Raw genomic sequence first — 17,651 nt, 5'->3', positions numbered from 1 at the left:
CCTGCCTGCGACCCAGGGGCGCGCGGCCGCCGCAGCGCGTCCCCGAGCGCGCGTGCGCGTGCGCGGCGGCGGGTGTCTAGAGGCCTGTGGTGGCTGCTCTTGGCCCCTCCCCGCCGCGGGCGGAGCGGGCATGGCAGCTCCATTTCTCTCTCCCTCCCCACTCTGCCCAGCTCTTTCTGGCTGTTTGCTTTCCTCCTCCCTCACCTGACAGCCCCACCTCCACCCCCAGCATCCTGGGCCGGGGCCTTAGACCTGAAAGCAAAGGAAAGTGTTCCCACAAGTGGACACTTCAGGGCCCCCAGCCTCAGGCCTAGCTGTGCCTCCCACCCCCCCACATGCAGGTCTGCAAATCCAGCTCCAAGATCATTGACATTGGAGGCCCCAGGATGGGACAGGGCACCATGGTCTCCAGAAAGGCCCAACACACAAACATATTTGACTGATGCTAGCCTGCTCTAACACCACTAGAGTGGCTCTCTAGGGCTTCCAGGAAAGCCCCCTTCTAGTTTACTGTCTGTACTACACATTTGGCTAACCACAAAACAGGCAGCCATTCCAGCTTCTGAAGACTTCTCCACACCATGGCTCCTATGCCTTCTCACATCCTCTTTCTTTCCAAGAATTCAAAGCCTTTCTGGAGCCTCTGACAGTGTTTCCATCCTAAAATACCTTGGAGTCCTTTTGTATCTTTTGTTTATCATTTGTTGTGGTCAATCAGTCCTCTTCAGCCATATCTGACTATTTTTTAATTTTTTAAACTTTTTTATTTTTAGGTTTTTTTGCAAGGCAAATGGGGTTAAGTGGCTTGCCCAAGGCCACACAGCTAGGTAATTATTAAGTGGCTGAGACCAGATTTGAACCCAGGTAGTCCTGACTCCAAGGCTGGTGCTCTCTCCACTGAGCCACCTAGCTGCCCCATGTGTCTGACTCTTGATGACTCTGTTTGACATTTTCTTGACAGAAATCCTAAAGTGGTTGGTTGACCATTTCCTTCTCAGCTCATCGACAGATGAGGAACCTGAGGCAAAAGATGTGAAGTAACTCACCCAGGGACACAGAGTTAGTTGGCATCTGAGGCCAGATTTTTAACTTTGGTCTTCCTGACTCCAGATCAGGCATTCTATCCACTCTGCCACCTTGCTGTGCCTTTGAATTACAGTTTAGGCAATGACCTAATATCAGGGGAACCAAGATTATGGTGAATAGAGTGAGAATGCTCTCTCAGGCCTCACTCTTCACACCTCCATTTGAGGTCAACCAATCAACCCACACCATTCCTTTCTTGACCCAACTGAGGAAGTTCACATCATATTTAAAAAAAAATCGAAATGTCCTCATGCCTTTCCTCTGATCATATCATGTTCATTGAGGCAAAAATGTCAGTAGCTGCTCTACTTTGTGCAGAGAACTCTACCACGTATAGAGATAATAGAAACTCCCTGGGATGGTTGTAGCATGCCCCATGTCAGGGTTTTCTTTCCTCCCTTTCTCTTTTCTCTATGGGTCCTTTAAAGTTATACTTCAGGTTCAGCCTCTAAGACTCTTTCCCCAAGTGCCCTCCTCCATACTCCCTTTCTCATTTCCCTCAGAGCTCTAAGTTTGAACCAAATCTGTGACTTCATTGGTGGCAGAAGCTTCTCTCCCCAATCTGATCATCACCTTTTGAGAACATGGACACACTGTGGCAGGTAGGACTTGAAACTTGGACTTCTAGACTCCCAGGCTGGTTCATTTCCCAGGCTGTCATCTAGGAAGGTCTTAACCTTCAAGGAAACTCATTCCCAACCATCTTTACACTTCTAAGTTGTTTTTTTTCTTTTATTAAAGATTTTATTTGAGTTTTACAATTTTCCCCCCATCTTACTTCCCTCCCCCCACCCCCCCATGGAAAATCTATCAGTCTTTACTTTGTTTCCATGTTGTACATTATAAATTGCTTTGGAATAAAGTATCTACTTATTCCCAGCCTCAATCCAGTCACCCCATTTCTTCCAACCAAATTTCACTGACACCCACGGGGTCAGTCAGCCTCCTTGCATTAGAATCCCTAGTTCCTCTTCTTTGTTAGCCATATTTTGTACATTTTTTTTTAGGTTTTTGCAAGGCAGACAGGGTTAAGTGGCTTGCCCAAGGCCACACAGCTAGGTAATTATTAAGTGTCTGAGACCGGATTTGAACCCAGGTACTCCTGACTCCAAGGCTGGTGCTTTATCCACTGCACCACCTAGCCGCCCCTATTTTGTGCATTTTTGCCTTGATAAGTAACACTATGCATTTCATTGCTCATTTGTTCATTTCTTGGATTTTGTATACTGCCTAGAAATTTCTGGACACCTCACTTCTTTTTGCATCTTGGATACTCCCTATGTAGGATAGATAGAAGCTACTTCCTCCTCAGTCCTTTTCAATTTAAAACCTACTTGCAGCCCCCCTCCCCCACTCCAATCCAATTCATGTGCATGGCATAGCATGACCTCCCTGATGGCCTGTTTTCTTCAGAAATAAAGGACAAACAACAAAGCCCTATGGGATTAGATTTGTAAGCCTCTAGTCAAATCCATTTTGACTAGTTCTTGTGAGGTGTACCCTAGACCTGACCAGAAGCTTGTCATTCATTCCTCTATTATATATAATCTATAGTGTAGAAGCCCAAATTCCATTACACTCTTAGACACCATCTCCTTCATCAGCTTCCCAAATCTCCTTTTTTCTCTTGAATTCCCTGCCTTCGATGGCAGTAGGGACCAAAATACCATCTATATCTGAAGGGCTTCCTCCCCCCCCCCACACACACACAGTCACACTGAATAAGCTCTTCCTCAGACAGGCTGGTAGCTAGATGATCCCTTGAGGGACTCTCATATCTGGTTCTAAATTCCAGCTCCCTTCCCTCCTCTGAGTGATAGTATTTGACCTTGTAGCTATACAGAGCCTAGCATTTCCCACACCAACGTCTACATAGCCTTTTTTTTTTTGGATTCTTCCAAGGCAATGGGGTTAACTGAGTTGCCTGAGACCACAGAACTAGGTAATTGTGAAGTGTCTGAGGTTAAGTGGCTTGCCCAAGGCCACACAGCTAGGCAATTATTAAGTGTCTGAGGCTACATTTGAACTCAGGTACTCTTGACTCCAGGACTGATGCTCTATCCACTGTGCCACCTAGTTGCCCCCCTTATGATTTCTTAAAGAAGCATTTTCTAGATAACCTGGTGTGTGGAGGCACAGTCCTTGAACCCCCATCATCTTCTAATGAGGAAACTAAGGCTACACTTTAACTCTAAATAGTGGTCATTTGGCTGTAGAAGCGGTGAAAATACCAGCCACTGAATTCAAGTCACTACCAAATCTCTCTTGCTCTCCATACTTCCTCAAAGTAAGATTTTTCAGTCCTTGCTTTATTTGCTATGTTCTCTTTCAGAACCACAATGGCAAAATGATCATGGGTGAGCACAGCTCCAAAACTAACCTTCTCTTCCCTGTACCCCCTTAACAAACTCTTGGCCACAGACAAATTCTATTCTACCAAGTCCAAACTAAATTGTTTTCCTTAGGTTATTGTTCTTCCCAATGTCCTCTTTCTCCTTAAGTCAAAGTTGTTCTACTGATATGTATCCTTCTTGGATCCTCCAACTTTCTCTGCTTTTCCTTTCCTACTTCCTATTGCTCAGCTGGCTTCAACTGAGTAATTCCCTGATATTCTTACTAATTCCCCTGCATCTCAAGCCTTCTTCTACCTTCTTACAGATGTCTTCAAATCACTTTCATCCCTCCCTTTCTTTCCTCTTTCAACAAGTTGACTAAACTCAACAAATATATTTTTAAATTACTTCTTATAAGCAAATCACCATACTTCAACCTTAACATTAATAGTCTTAAATGGTGTAGTACATAGGGGAAGTACAAATGATTTATAAAAGATCCTAAAGGCTTAGAAAAAGTCTTGAATTGGAGTGGCTAGGTAGTGTAGCAGGTAAGGAATCTGGAGGACCCGAGTTCAAATCTAACCTCAGACACTTAATATTTACTTGGTTGTGTGACTTTGGGCAAGTCATTGCATTGGCGAATCCCATTGCCTTGCAAAAACCAAAAAAAAAAGGTCTTGAATCTTCTTCATACTGAAAAAAGGTAACTGAGAGAATTTAACAACTGTGCACATTTCTATGCCACTTTAAGATTTGCAAAGCAATTTACAAATATGATCTTCAAAACCCCTATGGGAGGGTGGCTAGGTGTCACAGTGGATAGAGCACTGGCCTTGGAGTCAGGAGTATCTGACTTCAAATCCGGCCTCAGACACTTAATAATTACCTAGCTGTGTGGCCTTGGGCAAGCCTCTTATCCCCATTGCCTTGTAAAAACTAAAACAAGAAACAAACAAACAATAACAGAAAAAAACAAAACAACCATGGGAACAAAGTGCTATTATTCACCTTATTGTATGGATAAAATGTCTGAAACTGACTTCCAGAGGCTCATATCTAGTAATTCTCTGGGGTCAAATTGAACTCAGATCTTCCTAACTTCAGATTTAGCACTCTATCCACTACAGCGCCACCTAGCTCTTTCTACTGACCCATGTCTAGTATGTAGAAAATCTTTATGAAATCCATCTATATCCAAATCAACGCCATTCTCCATGAAGGAATAGGAAGAAACAAGCATGTGATACAGTTTAAAAAGTTGGAGATACCTGGTAATTTAATCATTTTATTAAAATAGTCAGCTTATAATTTGGCTGCTTCTCTTAAACCAAGGCTGTCCAACCTAAGGTTATCTTAGGACCATATTAAAATAAAATAATTATTCAAGGGCCACACCCAGAATAAAAAATTCAGTCCAAATTCAGCAGACATAGTGCTACTTGAGGGCTCCAGGGCCAAGGTTCTTAGAGATATAAAAGGTTGCCTCATAACTTTTTAGAAAGTGGGAGAAACGTGCATCATCTATACTAACAGGTGAAGCCATTGTAAAAAAAGCACAAAACAGCGAAGCAACAACCGAACAGTATAAAGGTAGGTGCATGCTGACTAGTCTGCATTGTGCATACAGAAAGCAAACCCCCAGATTGATTGAAAATTCCATGTGATATGTTCTATCTCTAATAGTACTTAAAAAACACCAAAGAAAATGAACGAGATTATTTATTGATTGAATTAAAAAATCTAATACGCATTCCATGCAAATTGTCATTTCATTTTTTCACTCGTGAAAATTAAAATCCACAGGCATAAAATCACACTGCACAGGCCAAAATTTGGACAGCTCTGTCTTAGACCAAAGAGCCCTAATGGCAATGGGGGTCACAATTTATATGCTCTTCAAAGAGGAGGAGTTCCCAAGGAATGCCTAATCACCTCTGATTGGCTAATCAAATGAGAGGTGGACTATCTTGGGGTACTGACTTAGTTTACTCAAATCTTGGTCAAGACATCAATTTCCATATCACCTGTCTTGATAATAGGGAGAATCAACATATTTTCGAAGGACCTGTCTGAGCAAACACTATGAGAAAGGAATACACTCATTAGGCTAAACTTAGAATTTCTTTTACTATCTGCTTAGATCTTGGCCTGAGTAAAAATCTTTAAGAGAGATTTCCCAGAAGGCGGCTAGGTGGCACAGTGGATACAGCACCAGCCCTGGAGTCAGGAGTACCTGGGTTCAAATCCGACCTCAAACACTTAATAATTACTTAGCTGTGTGGTCTTGGGCAAGCCACTTAACCCCATTTGCCTTGCAAAAAAAAAAACTTAAAAAAAAGAGAGAGATTTCCCACACCAGTTGGTTTCTGGATAAGGATGTATGAAAGGGGAAAAACCTTGATCCTAATACAAAAATTAGTTATTAAATAGAAGAAATTATTTGTCAAAGTGTTTCCACAAGTGATCTTTTTCTATGAACCATTCTACTCATTCTACACACCCTGAACTCATCACCTTTTTGCCAGAAGGTGGGCAGGATGCTTCTGCTCTCAAATTGTGGTTACTGAATTCATCAGTGTTCTTAAGATTGTACTCTGTATGCACCTTTATGTTTCAAATGTGTGGGGTTTTTTTGTTCTGGTTTTGTAAACAACATGTCCATTTTATGAGTAAGTTCCTTCTGTTCCTATTCATAGTTGTGCTTGTTAGTTTTGCATTTTCCTCCATCCTTATACTTTTTCTTCTCTTTGTTAATTTTGTATTTTCCTTCATCTGTTAAACTTTTTTTCTTTTTGTTTCTCCTCTTTATAAAAAATAAGAGGCTGGTGAGAGAAAAAGAGTGTGTTTTAGTATCAATGCTCTAGGTTTGGTGTAATCTACTTCTGCTCCTCTGCCCCCTCTCTTTGGCTCACCCTCAGACCAATCACAGATTGATTTACTTTTTTCTCTTCTTTTGAACTCACCTTTATGATTCTGCCCTCTTCAGCTAGAAGTTGGTTTCCTCAGGACTAGCAGGACTTAGGTAGCACAGTGGATAGAGGGTCAGGCCTGAAGTCAGAAGGACTTGAATTCAAATCAGTCTCAGATACTTTTTAGCTTCATGACCCTGGACAAGTCATTTCATCCTGTTTGCCTCAGTTTCCTCACCTGTAAAACGTGCTGGAGAAGGAAATGGCAAACCACTCCAGGATCTTTGCCAAGAAAACCTCAAATGGGGTTACGAAGTATTAGACATGACTAAAACAAGTGAACCACAACAAATCTCTTCGTTAATGATCCCTCTCTCATCTTCCCCACCTTTTCTGCTTTACCTTCCCTAATGAGTGAAATATATTTCTGTACTCAATTCTGCATGGGTACATGTATGTGCATTCATTCCTCCTTTGAACAGTTCATATGAGAGTGATGTTCAAGTGGCACCTGCTCCTTACACTCTTTCCCATTTCTTTGGATAATATTCTAATTGTCCAGTTGTCCAGATTATGTGAGAATATTTCTCCAAATTTCCTCTTCTCTTTCCCCTCTAGCGTATTCATTTCCTCTTCCATTCTTTTAAGGTTATCAAAGCATGGGACAACTAGGTGGCACTGTGGATAGAGCAAGGCTCTGGAGTCAGGAGTACCTGAGTTCAAAAAATTACCTAGCCCTGTGACCCAGTTAACCCCACTGCCTTGCAAAAACGAAAACAAAAACAAATGATCAAAACATAACGAAACCACTCATAGGCTCTCTAATTATTTCCTTGTCACTTTTGATGATAATGAGATATCATTTCATATTAGAGTATAGTTTATCCCTTCATAGTCCTTATCATTTTTCATTCAGAGTGAATACTCTTTTATGTTTCTCTTTACTTCTGCATTTGCACATCAAAATTTCTTCTCAGCTCTGATCTTTTCAGCAGAATTCATTGGAAGTTCTTATTTTCCCCTAAAGGATTGGTTCAGTTTATAAATTCTTTTTGACTGTATGCAGTGTATTTACTTTGACCCAGAAGTTTAAGATTTGCCTTTGGTGTTGGTAGAAGTTTTAATTGGGGGAGGTCTTTTTTTTTATTTCCACTTTGCCTTTGGGATCTAAAAAATCTGGGAAGTCTTCTTTTAAGATTTCTTGAAATATGATATCTTGGCTCTTTTTTGACAAAGGTCTTTGACCTGTCTTCTGGGTTAGTTGTTTCTACTATGAGAAACTATATATTTCCCTATTCCCCCCCCCCCCAGTTTTTTTAACTTTGTTTTAGTATTTTTTGTTTTCTTTTTTAATTACCTTGTACAGAGCAGAAAGAATTCAATCTAAAACAATAAATTTCCATTTAAAAAAATAAATATCACACATTGTTTTCAAACCCACCTAGCTCTATCTTATGTGTAATTCACTGTTGGGCTCTGAAAGGCTCCATGCCTAGATTCCTTAGAGTCCTTTTCTCCCATCACAAGAGGTCACAATCCCTAAAGTTTTCACTGGCCTCCAGTGAGTGATTATCCTTCCACATCTGACAGCAGGCACTGCCTCTATCAGCAACCACTACTACTGTGAGGGTCAGTGCTAAGAACTCCAGTTTGCAATGTGACATCCAACGGATCTACTGATCTCAGAGTCACCTCAGGATATTCATTTACCTGAGATGAGGAAAGAATAAATAGAACAGAAACAGGTGGTATGTGCTCCTAGACACATGGCAACTGGATGAAGCAATACTGCTTGCTGCCATTCCTTCACCCAGTTCACAATAACAAGAAGGAAAAAAATGAGGATTTTGGTTCTTCTCATTTCTCAGCCACTTAAAAAAAAATCATGATCACATGATATTAGACCCTTACATCCATGGCTGAAAACAAACTTTTAAAGTTTCATATGCTGTTGTTAATAGGGAAATGTTTTATATAATTTGAAGAAATAATTACCCAATATAATGAGTACTATATTGATGAAGGAGAGACTAGAGGAAGGGAAATAAGTTGGAAATCAACATGTAAAAATGAACGGTAAAATAAAATTTCACAGCCTGCATTCTTTAATCCAAGAGCAAATCCAAGCATGTTTGAAAGATTGGGACCTGATGGGTCCCTCGTTATATTAATACCAAGAGACAAACTATAAGATAAGCCAAAGGCATTTTGAAATTTGGACAATAATATCCACTTGATTTTTGTCAAATCTAACTCTAAATGTCTTTGGGTGCTTAAAGATCTCTTCAGGCATTTGAGCAGTATGCAATCACTTGATGTAGTTAGTACAATGTCATTCACAGAGACATACCTGAAGGCCTTCCTCATCTATAGGACATCCTTCTTAGGCCTGCACTATATACTGGATCTCTTCCATAAGACTGCAGAATTCCTTTGGCAAATAGATATCTTTCGGTATTTTATTTCACTCAATGTCTGTGATCACTTGTTCATTGACCAATGGTATTCCTGTTGCCACATCCTCCAAAGAGTAGAAAATGATCTGTATATATCTGAGTGATTGATTGGCACTCTAAAAGAGCCTGTAAGGTGGTGTGTGTTTTGTTCTACTGATTGTATATGTGTATGTTTACAGATATCTATATCTATATCTATATATATCTATCCTCATTTAATTGTAGTAGAGTTTTCTAGGGTGTGGTGGGGGAGGGGGAGGGAGAAAAAATAAAGTAAAACCTGCACAGCAGATGAGGAGTCCATGAATGGAGACAAGGACTTTCAGGGCTAGAATTTAGGAGATAGCCTTTGGTCATGAATGTTCTTTTACATGTCAGAATCCACTCTCATCAAGGACATTGCGTGCCTGGTTTAGAGGGGAAGGAAGACTTTGGAATCCCTCTTCTGGCTGTACTTTGAAAAAAGTACATAGGGTTAAAAACAAAAAACCAATAGATTTACATGGCTTAATTGGAGCACACAACTCCCTCATTACCCCCTCAAAACCCTGTCCCCCCCACTCAATTTACCCCTAAGATTGGGAGTTGGGGGCCTGACTGCAAAGTCCCCAGGGTTTAATACAGCACACAGTAGGTGCTTATTTACTGTGATAGAGGGCAGAGATGGTGTATTAGGTCTAGAGTCGAAAAAGGGTGGAGGTAGGACAGTTTGGGTCTGGGGAAATGGAAGGGTGCTTTCCCGGTCCTGAATCTCCCCAGAAAAAACAGGTCTGTCTGTCTTTGCAATTCTAACATTTTATGGGTGCTGGGGAATGCCCCAGAGAGAAGCGTGGAGATGTATAGGGTCGGTGCGAGCAGAGCAACAATTAACATTAGTGAAGCCTTCTATAGTGCCTTCCCCATCTGACTTTACTGGCTATGCACAGGAACCCCCATTTTCCAGAGGAGGAAGCTGAGGCACAAAGAGGTGCGGCGCCATTCGAATCTGTGAATGTCTGAAGCAGAATCTGAACTGTGGGGGCCTCTCCTCACTGTGGGTCCCCTGCTTCCCCACCTAGGAGAAGAGGGGCTGGTAGGCTTTGGAGAAGTGGGGTCCGAGCTTTGTGGGGAAGGGCAGAGGGGAAGCGGAAGCCGGGCTTTGGGACATGGACCCTCGGCGACTGAAACGAGTTGATGGAGACTTCGACCAACCAGGAAGCTAGGAGTCCATAAGCCCGGACACTCGAGGGGACTGCCCTCGAAGGCTACGAAGACCGAGATCACCACAATGAAAGGGGGAGGCACTGAAGGGTAGCGCAGCTCCAGTAGTAGTAGTGGTGGGGGGGGGGGGGGAGGAAAGTCCTGAAAGTCCTGGACCCTTCTCGCGAGAGCACGCAGGCTAGGGATTCCAGGTTTACAGGCCAAAGGCGGGCCTGGGCATCACTCCGTATGTAAATCCGACGTCCTGGAAGAGGGAGGCGCCGCTGCTGAAGTCCTCAGAGGGCTGGGGGCGTGGCCCGGGCGTCGGGCATGTAGCCCAGCCTCCGAGCTGGGGGCGGCGAATACGTGTGGGGAGGAATCAGGAGAAACCTTGGAGTGGCTCCGCCCCCAGATTCTGCATAACGAAAGAGATGAGAAAGGGAGGTGGTGCCTTTGCGTAGCACCGCCTCCGACCTTACGTCACGAGTCCAGGGCGATGCCTGCGGGAGCCTTGGATGAGTGGCTGCGGGTGGGGAGGTGGAGGGGGCGGGGCGGGACGGGGCGGGCCCGGCTCGCGTCAACCGGCCTCTGAAATCTTGCTGAAGACAGGGGGCGGGGCCTACTTGGTTTCTGGGGGCAAGGCCTTCGTTCCATTAACGTGCGGGGATTGGCTCCGGAGCCGGCCTGTGTCGTCTCAGTCACTTCCGGAGGCGAGCTCCCGAGGAGGAGGGGCGGGGCGGGGCGGGGCGGTCTGGGCTGGGGATGAGTCAGGGCCCAACCCAGGTGGCTGACACCGGCGCCCGGAGGAGGCCCGAGGCCACCGCCTCCTCCTCCGCCTCCTCCGCCTCCTCCTCCGCCTCCTCCCCCGCCTCCTCCCCCTCCCCCTCTCCCTCCTCCTCCTCCTTTCCCTCCGCCTCCGCCTCCGCCTCCCTCTCCTCCCTCTCCTGGTCGTGTCCGGCTCGGCTCCCCTCGGCTCGGCTCGGCTCGGCTCCAGGCCGGTGGGCTGGTGCCGATGGCGGCCGGCGGGCAGTGAGGGCCAGAAGGATCCCGCGGCCGCCGGCGCCCATGTCAACCACCTCATCCATGTCGGTGCCCATGTCGGTGTCCGGGGCGGAGCCGGGCCGGGACGCAGCGGAGCCCGCGAGCTCCGGGCCTGGAGCGCGGGGGACCCCCGGCGCTCCCGCTGTCTTCGTACTGCTGGAAGAGCGGCGACCCGGAGGGCCTTCCGGGAGTAGCGGCGGCGGCGGCGGCGGCGGCGGCGGCGGCGGCGGCGGCGGCGACGGCGGCGGCGGCGGCGGCGGAGGCGGCGGAGGAGGAGGAGGAGGAGGCGGCACGGGCTCGCTACTCAGGTCGGAGGGGGCCTGGGACTGGGACTCCAGCCCCCGGTGTATCTTCGGGAGGGCGGGGCAGGGCGAGGCGGGCCAGGCGTCCTCCCTCCGATGGGGGGATGTCATTTAGGCCACCTCTGGATAGGGGGTCAGCCACAGGTTTGCACCCTTGAAGGGGCGGCTGTTAGGTCCCAAGGCTCCTGGCCTTGGGAGTAAGGAAGAAGCCTCGGGAAAAGAGAAGGTCCCCCTTTATGGCCTGGGAAAAGGCAAAGACTAGTTTAAAGACATCCTGGATTAGTCATTCCCCATCCCTTTGCAATGTCGGAAACTCCCAGTTTAATCTCTTGGTGGTCAACAACTGAAATTGCCCTTTGATGCCCCCCTTCCCCCAACCATTTTCCCCTCTCTCCAGAGTTTGAGTGTTCCCCCTCCAAGGAAACTCCTCCTCCAGGAAATGGACCTGTGGGAGGGAAGGAAAGAAGGGAGGGCACCGAGTTGGCACCCTTGCCGGGGTTTTGTTTGTTTGTTTGTTTTGTTTCGTTTTGTTTTCTGGCCTCATTTTCCAGGACTCTTCTAGACTCCCCCTCGTGGATCTTGGCTACAAGAGAATTAGACTTTTTATCTCTTCTAACCTCCCACTTTTGAAGCTGCCTTTCAATGTTCCCTATGTCTTTTCCATATCATTCTGATTTGGCTTAACCTCCTCCCCCAGACTCCCTGATTTCTTTTCTCTGGCTCCATCCTGGAGTAGAGCAGCTTGCTTCCAGTCCTCAACATTTCTTTAGCTCTTAAACCATGTTTTCCCCATTCCTTTACTAACTCATTGAGACCTCCATCTCATTTCTTTGTTGACTCTTGGTTAGCCCTTCTTAGATGTGCTCAGAAATTGGGGTACTCCTTGGAGCCATAAAATCTCTTCTTGACTCAGTTCCCAACTCTTGACAAATTTCCCCCATCCCTCGAGTGTCAAATCTTTGGTTTGCTCTTGTTTCAATTTTTCCTTGATTCAGTTCCTGATCCCTCTATCAAGTCCCCATGTCTCTTGCTGATATTCTGGCTCCAGTACTTAGTTCACTAATCAATTATCATTGGGCCTCAGTTTTCTCCTTGCCAAATGAGGAATTTGGACCTGCTTAATCTTCAGGTCCCTCTGGCTCTAATTTCCATGATTTCTCCAGCATTTTTACCAGTGCCCTAAAACTTTTGCTCCCTTTGGCTTTTCCCTATTGAGAAATCCTCTTCCCTTCCCCGAAGTCTGACTTTCTTCCCAACTCTTAGGGCAGTCAGTAAACATTAACTGTCTACTGTGTGCACTATGCTTAGCAGTGGGAATACAAAGACAGTCAAAAGAGGGTTCCTGCCCTCAAAGAACTCCCAGACTTAGAAGACAACATACCTTCCTGACCCTTGGCCAAACCCTTTCCCAACTCTTCCTACAACCACAGAACAGGAAAAGCACTCAAGCCCAGATCTTCCTCTTGTCACACACAGGACCCCAGGGCCAAGAAAACCTGAAGGAGTTCACCAGAAGGCTGCCTCATGACCAAGGGCCTATCCCTGTGTCTCTGTGAAAGACAGAGGCACAACTGGGGAGGGGGATTAGCTAGGGATCAGATGACAGCCCCCACCCACCCAATATCCACCTGTTCTCCTTATAGCCTGAACTCCCTGCTCCCTGAGTCTGGGATCGTGGCCGACATTGAACTGGAGAACGCCTTATCCTTGACCCCAGATAGCTTCTATGAGCTGAAGAGTCAGCCCCTTCATTCCAGGTACCAAGGGAGCCACTCCTCAGCCTATGTGACCTCTGGCCCAACCCTCCCTATTTCCTGACCTCAGGCCACCAGGGGTCCAGGCTCTCCCTCTTCTGTTGTTCCTCCCTGGGCATTGAAAAAGAATGTGCTGAGTCATCTATGTTCTGGGTAGGATTGGGAAATCTTTGTCCCTCTTGTCCCTGTCTTTTTCTCATTGTTCAATTCTATACCTCCCACGAGGAGTCCCAGATCCTCATGTCTGTCTGCCACTATGTCAGCCACCCCTTCTGTCTTTCTTGTTTCCTTTCTAGCCTCCCTTCCCAGGTAGTTCCTGCAGCCTCCTCACAGCCTCCAACTTCATCGTCTTTAGTCATGTCTTCACGAATTCTCCTCCGTCAGCAGCTAATGAGAGCCCAAGCACAAGAACAAGAGCAGCGGGAGCGTCGGGAACGGGCGGCCTCTACCACCTTCCCTAGTGGTCCGGCCCCTCCAGCATCCCCTGCCATCTCGGTGGTCATTGGGGCTAGTCCTAGCAGCCCTTCTGGTGGGGTGGGGCTTACCCGACCAGCCTCTGCTCAGGTGCCAGTGGAAGTGCTGAAGGTGAGGAGCCCACAGAAGTGAGGTCAGCTCACTGCTCATCTCAGGGCTGCCTTCGTTTCCTTTATGAGGATGGCCTAGAACAGGGATTCTTCTAGAGATAAATTTCAGGAGGGAGTCTGTGAACTTAGATGAAAAAAGTCTTCTTGATTTTTACACACTTCTAAACTGAAATTGAGCATCTCCTTCACTTCTTCTGAGAAGGGGGCCATGCCATAAGGAAGATTAAGAACACCTACTTTAGATGATCTTTTCAGAGCCCTATCAGTTTTTACAGGCTGTTATGGAAGAAAGAACACTGGAACTGAACAGGCCTATCCTAGCCCTGGTGTTTCTTAGCTTTCTACTCTGAGCCTATTCTCAATTCTAAAATGAAGGAATGAGAGAAAATGTCCCTTCCAAGTGTAAATACATAATTTTCTGAGTGCATTGACCATCTGAAGCCTAGGCTAGGCTTCCAAAGGGGATTCTAGTATGCTGTTTAGGGGCAGCTAAGTGACACAGTGGATAGAGCACTGGCCCTGGAGTCAGGAGCAAAGGAGTTTGAATCTGGTCTCAGACACTTGACACTTATTAGCTGCGTGTCTTCCAGATCACTTAACCCTTAATTGTCTTGCATCCAGGGGCATCTCTAATTGTCCCAAGATTCATATCTGGCCACTGGACCCAGATGGCTCTGGAGGACAAAGTGAGGCTGGTGACTTAGCACAGCCCCCCCCCCTCGCTTGCGATGGTATCACCTCCCTGTGTCATTCACCTCCTTATATCATGGTCCTCTTTGGGGACAAAGGACAAACATATCATCCTAATTGTTCAGGTTCAGACACATCTAGAGAACCCTACTCGCTACCACCTGCAACAGGCTCGGCGACAACAGGTTAAACAGTACCTGTCAACCACACTTGGCCCCAAGCTTGCTTCTCAGGCCCTGACACCACCACCTGCTGAGGGCCCTTCAGCTGAGAGGGCCCAACCAGCTGCAGGAAGTGCCCCCAATAGCCCCATGGCCCTTCTCAACATTGGCTCCAGTTCAGAAAAGGAGGTGAGTCCCCATGATGGCCCTGGACAGAGTATCTGGCTCAAGTTCTCCTTCTCCTGCCATTTGCTTTCTTTGATTCTCAGATTGATGATGTGATTGATGAGATCATCAGCTTGGAGTCCAGTTACAACGATGAGATGCTTGGCTATCTGCCAGGAGGCCCTGGGGGACTGCAGCTCCCAAGCACAGTGAGCTTAAGATGGCCCTAGGATATGGGAAGGGGGCTCTGGGGACCTTTGTTTTAAGAGCCAAGGCCCTGACTTTGTAAGACTAAAGAGGAGTCAGATGACACCATTCCTCTCTCCCACAGGTGGAGGTATCCCATTTATGAATGCCCCATGTCCCTGGGATGGAGACTGGGGACCCCTGGAACTTGGATTCCATAAGTCCCTTTAAAGGGTTCCTTCTGGAGATGGAAAGATTAGGACACTGCAAAGTTTTGCCAGGGATTTGTGGGGGCAGATGGAGGGTGAACTTGGTGGTGGTAGTGGTGGTGGGGGAGACCTGGTAAGTCTCATCCCTACCCCCCTCCCCGGAAAAAAGCTGCCCGTTTCTGGGAACCTGCTGGATGTGTACAGTGGCCCCAGTGCTGTGACCCCAGCTGTCCCTGTCAGCAACTCCTGCCCTGCTGAGCTGAGTAGTATCAAGCAGGAGATCTCTGGTGAGCTGTTCTCCTCCCCCAGTCTTCCCTCCCCTCACAGTGGTAGAAAGTCCAGCACTCCAGGATCCATGACCCAAGTAGTGGGGACTCAAGCGCTGGGGTACAGGGGAGCTTCAGAAACATCTCTTGGAGACTAGAATTGGGTGGCTGTTGGGAGGGAAATCAGTGAACAATGTGGATGAGCTTCAGGGCTGGGAACTAGGGGAAGGAGTGGAAACCTTGGGGGGAGGGAATGGCTCCTTTCCTTGACTTGGCTCTTCTCCATCCCCTCCCTACAGAGAATGAGGCAAAGGCCCTTCTGAAGGAGCGACAGAAGAAGGACAATCATAACCTTAGTGAGCTTTGGGGAGTCTGGGGCTAGGGATTCTTGGGGCTTGGGATTCTAGGGTTGGCTTGTTCATAGATAGACTACATGGTTCTGCTTCTAAACCTTATCCCAGTTGAGCGGCGGAGACGGTTCAACATCAATGACCGGATCAAGGAGCTGGGCACCCTGATCCCCAAGTCTAGTGACCCGTGAGTCCTTTTGGGACCCTTCTTAGGGTTGGAAAAAGATTTCCTACTTTTAATCCAGCATCTGTGTCCCAAGGCAAGGCTCTAAGCCTCACTGGATCAGTAGTTTTTTCCATGAAAGGGGACGCTGTGACTTGACAATATCTACCCATTTCGGAGGAGAAAATTAGGGTGGTGAAGGGGAGTAGGAGATTTGGAGGAAAAATCCAGATTTGAATCATGTCTGCTACCTGTGACCTAAAGCACATTCTTCTTTTTTCTCTGTAAAAAGGTTTCAATAAGTCAGTGTTTACTGTTTTGGTTGTGCCCAGTCGCCTGCTAACCTTGGTAGAGCCTAGGAGCTGGGGTGGGGGGGGGAGGATGGTGTTTCTTAAACTCCTTGCTCCATGACCTAGGGAAATTCGATTGAACAAGGGAACCATACTCAAAGCCTCAGTGGACTATATCCGTAAACTCCAGAAGGAACAGCAGAGAGCCAAGGACTTGGAGAGCCGCCAGCGGGTGTTGGAGCAAGCAAACAGAAGCCTGCAGCTCAGAGTCCAGGTGGGCCTGCCTTTCCCTCCAAAGGAGTAGGGAAGGGGGGGGCATGACTTTTGAAGCTGGGGAAAAGAAAGTTGTTCAGGATGTTGGCTTTTATCTGGGGAATGCTGAGGTGGGGAGCAAGAGTCTGAAAGATATATGAATAGGCCATAGATGGCACAGGGGTTGGAAGGTAGAACTGCTTCAGATCCTAGGTTTGTGATCGTGGACAAGTCACCCAAGCACTCTCCCCTTCAATTTCCCTGTATGTGCAATGGGAATAATTGTAGCCCCTTCCTGGGACGGTGGTCAGGAACAAATGTGCCCGTGCTTGGAGGGGAGTGATGGTGCCTTCTAGCTTTCTGCCCCTTACAGGAGCTGGAACTCCAAGCACAGATCCACGGGCTGCCCTTGTCTCCAGCACCCAAGGCTGATTCGGCAGAGTGCAGCGGCCCGCCCCCGCTGCCTCCTCCTCCAGAAGCTCTCTTGGATCTGCACTTTCCTGAGGATCCCCTGGGGGAGCTGGGCGAAGATCCTTTCCAGCTCGGCCTGGAGGACATTCTGATGGAGGAGGAGGAGGCAGGCGCGGCAGGAGCCTTGGGGCCGAATCAGGGGGCGGGGCTGTCCCCTTTGCGGGCTGCCACTGATCCTTTGCTCTCCTCCGTTTCCCCGGCTCAGTCCAAGGGGAGCAGTAGCCGGCGGAGCAGTTTCAGCATGGAGGAGGAGTCCTGATGAAGCCCCCACTTCCCGGGAGCCCCCTGGCGCAGACACATATGATCCTGCTCCCCTCCCTTCCCACTTCCCCCTCCCTTCAGCGAGGGACAAGAGGCGGGGCCTGGACAGAAGAAGGGGTGCTGCCCCGGAATTCTACGGCTGAAGCCCAGTGTTGACCCCGGGGGCTGCCAGGCTGGAGTTAGACTTGGGGGGGGGGGTCGGCCCGCGGGTTCCGCTTCTCTTGGCAGATACAATAAAACACGGCCTATCTTTGGTAAAGCGCTTTGAAGTCGACCCTGTCCTTTTCGGAATGGGGGGCATAGGGTATTGGGAAGTGCAGCGGGATACAGCCCTGAGGTCTCTTGGGCCCGCATTCACTCGAAGATGGGCGGGGCAGGGGTAAGGGGGCGGGAGCTGAGGTTTACGACGAGACTTCCGGCGTAGGAAGACGTCGGCTTTCCCGGCACCCTCTTTTCCCGCTGGGTGCCACCAAAAGCCGCGTTGACGGGGACAGGGGGAGAGACGTCGACTCCGGCGTATCGGTTCGTCCTGCCTCGCCA

General features: G+C 47.6%; 1 protein-coding gene across 3 annotated transcripts; it reads left to right on the top strand.

Moving 5' to 3' along the window:
* The first annotated feature begins 10,935 nt into the window (after positions 1–10,935).
* TFE3 (transcription factor binding to IGHM enhancer 3) lies at positions 10,936–17,372 on the top strand. Of its 3 annotated transcripts, XM_074208111.1 has the most exons (11): positions 10,936–11,212; positions 11,270–11,315; positions 12,953–13,066; positions 13,360–13,648; positions 14,463–14,687; positions 14,768–14,872; positions 15,228–15,345; positions 15,624–15,680; positions 15,786–15,861; positions 16,254–16,401; positions 16,753–17,372. In XM_074208111.1, exons 1-11 carry the CDS (start codon positions 11,032–11,034, stop codon positions 17,107–17,109), a joined length of 1,716 nt encoding a protein of 571 aa, XP_074064212.1. In that variant the 5' UTR covers positions 10,936–11,031; the 3' UTR covers positions 17,110–17,372. The 3 variants fall into 3 exon arrangements, with proteins under 3 accessions (XP_074064212.1, XP_074064211.1, XP_074064210.1); XM_074208110.1 differs by lacking the exon at positions 10,936–11,212 and having other exon boundaries at positions 11,253–11,315; positions 16,753–17,371; XM_074208109.1 differs by lacking the exons at positions 10,936–11,212; positions 11,270–11,315 and having other exon boundaries at positions 11,396–13,066; positions 16,753–17,371.
* Positions 17,373–17,651: the final 279 nt, after the last annotated feature.

This window comes from Macrotis lagotis, chromosome X (genome assembly GCF_037893015.1).
Source record: "Macrotis lagotis isolate mMagLag1 chromosome X, bilby.v1.9.chrom.fasta, whole genome shotgun sequence".
In the NCBI taxonomy this organism is placed as follows: Eukaryota; Metazoa; Chordata; class Mammalia; order Peramelemorphia; family Peramelidae; genus Macrotis; species Macrotis lagotis.
The sequence above is the reverse complement of the archived record's forward strand: the minus strand, read 5'-3'. Positions and strand labels throughout refer to the sequence as shown.

Excerpts from the sequence above, each read along its gene's own strand:
- TFE3 (XM_074208111.1), top strand. The coding sequence starts at position 11,032 with ATGTCAACCACCTCATCCATGTCGGTGCCCATGTCGGTGTCCGGGGCG. Across the intron at positions 13,649-14,462 it reads TGCCAGTGGAAGTGCTGAAG|GTTCAGACACATCTAGAGAA; the intron begins GTGAGGAGCCCA and ends CTAATTGTTCAG. Across the intron at positions 15,681-15,785 it reads GAAGGACAATCATAACCTTA|TTGAGCGGCGGAGACGGTTC; the intron begins GTGAGCTTTGGG and ends ACCTTATCCCAG.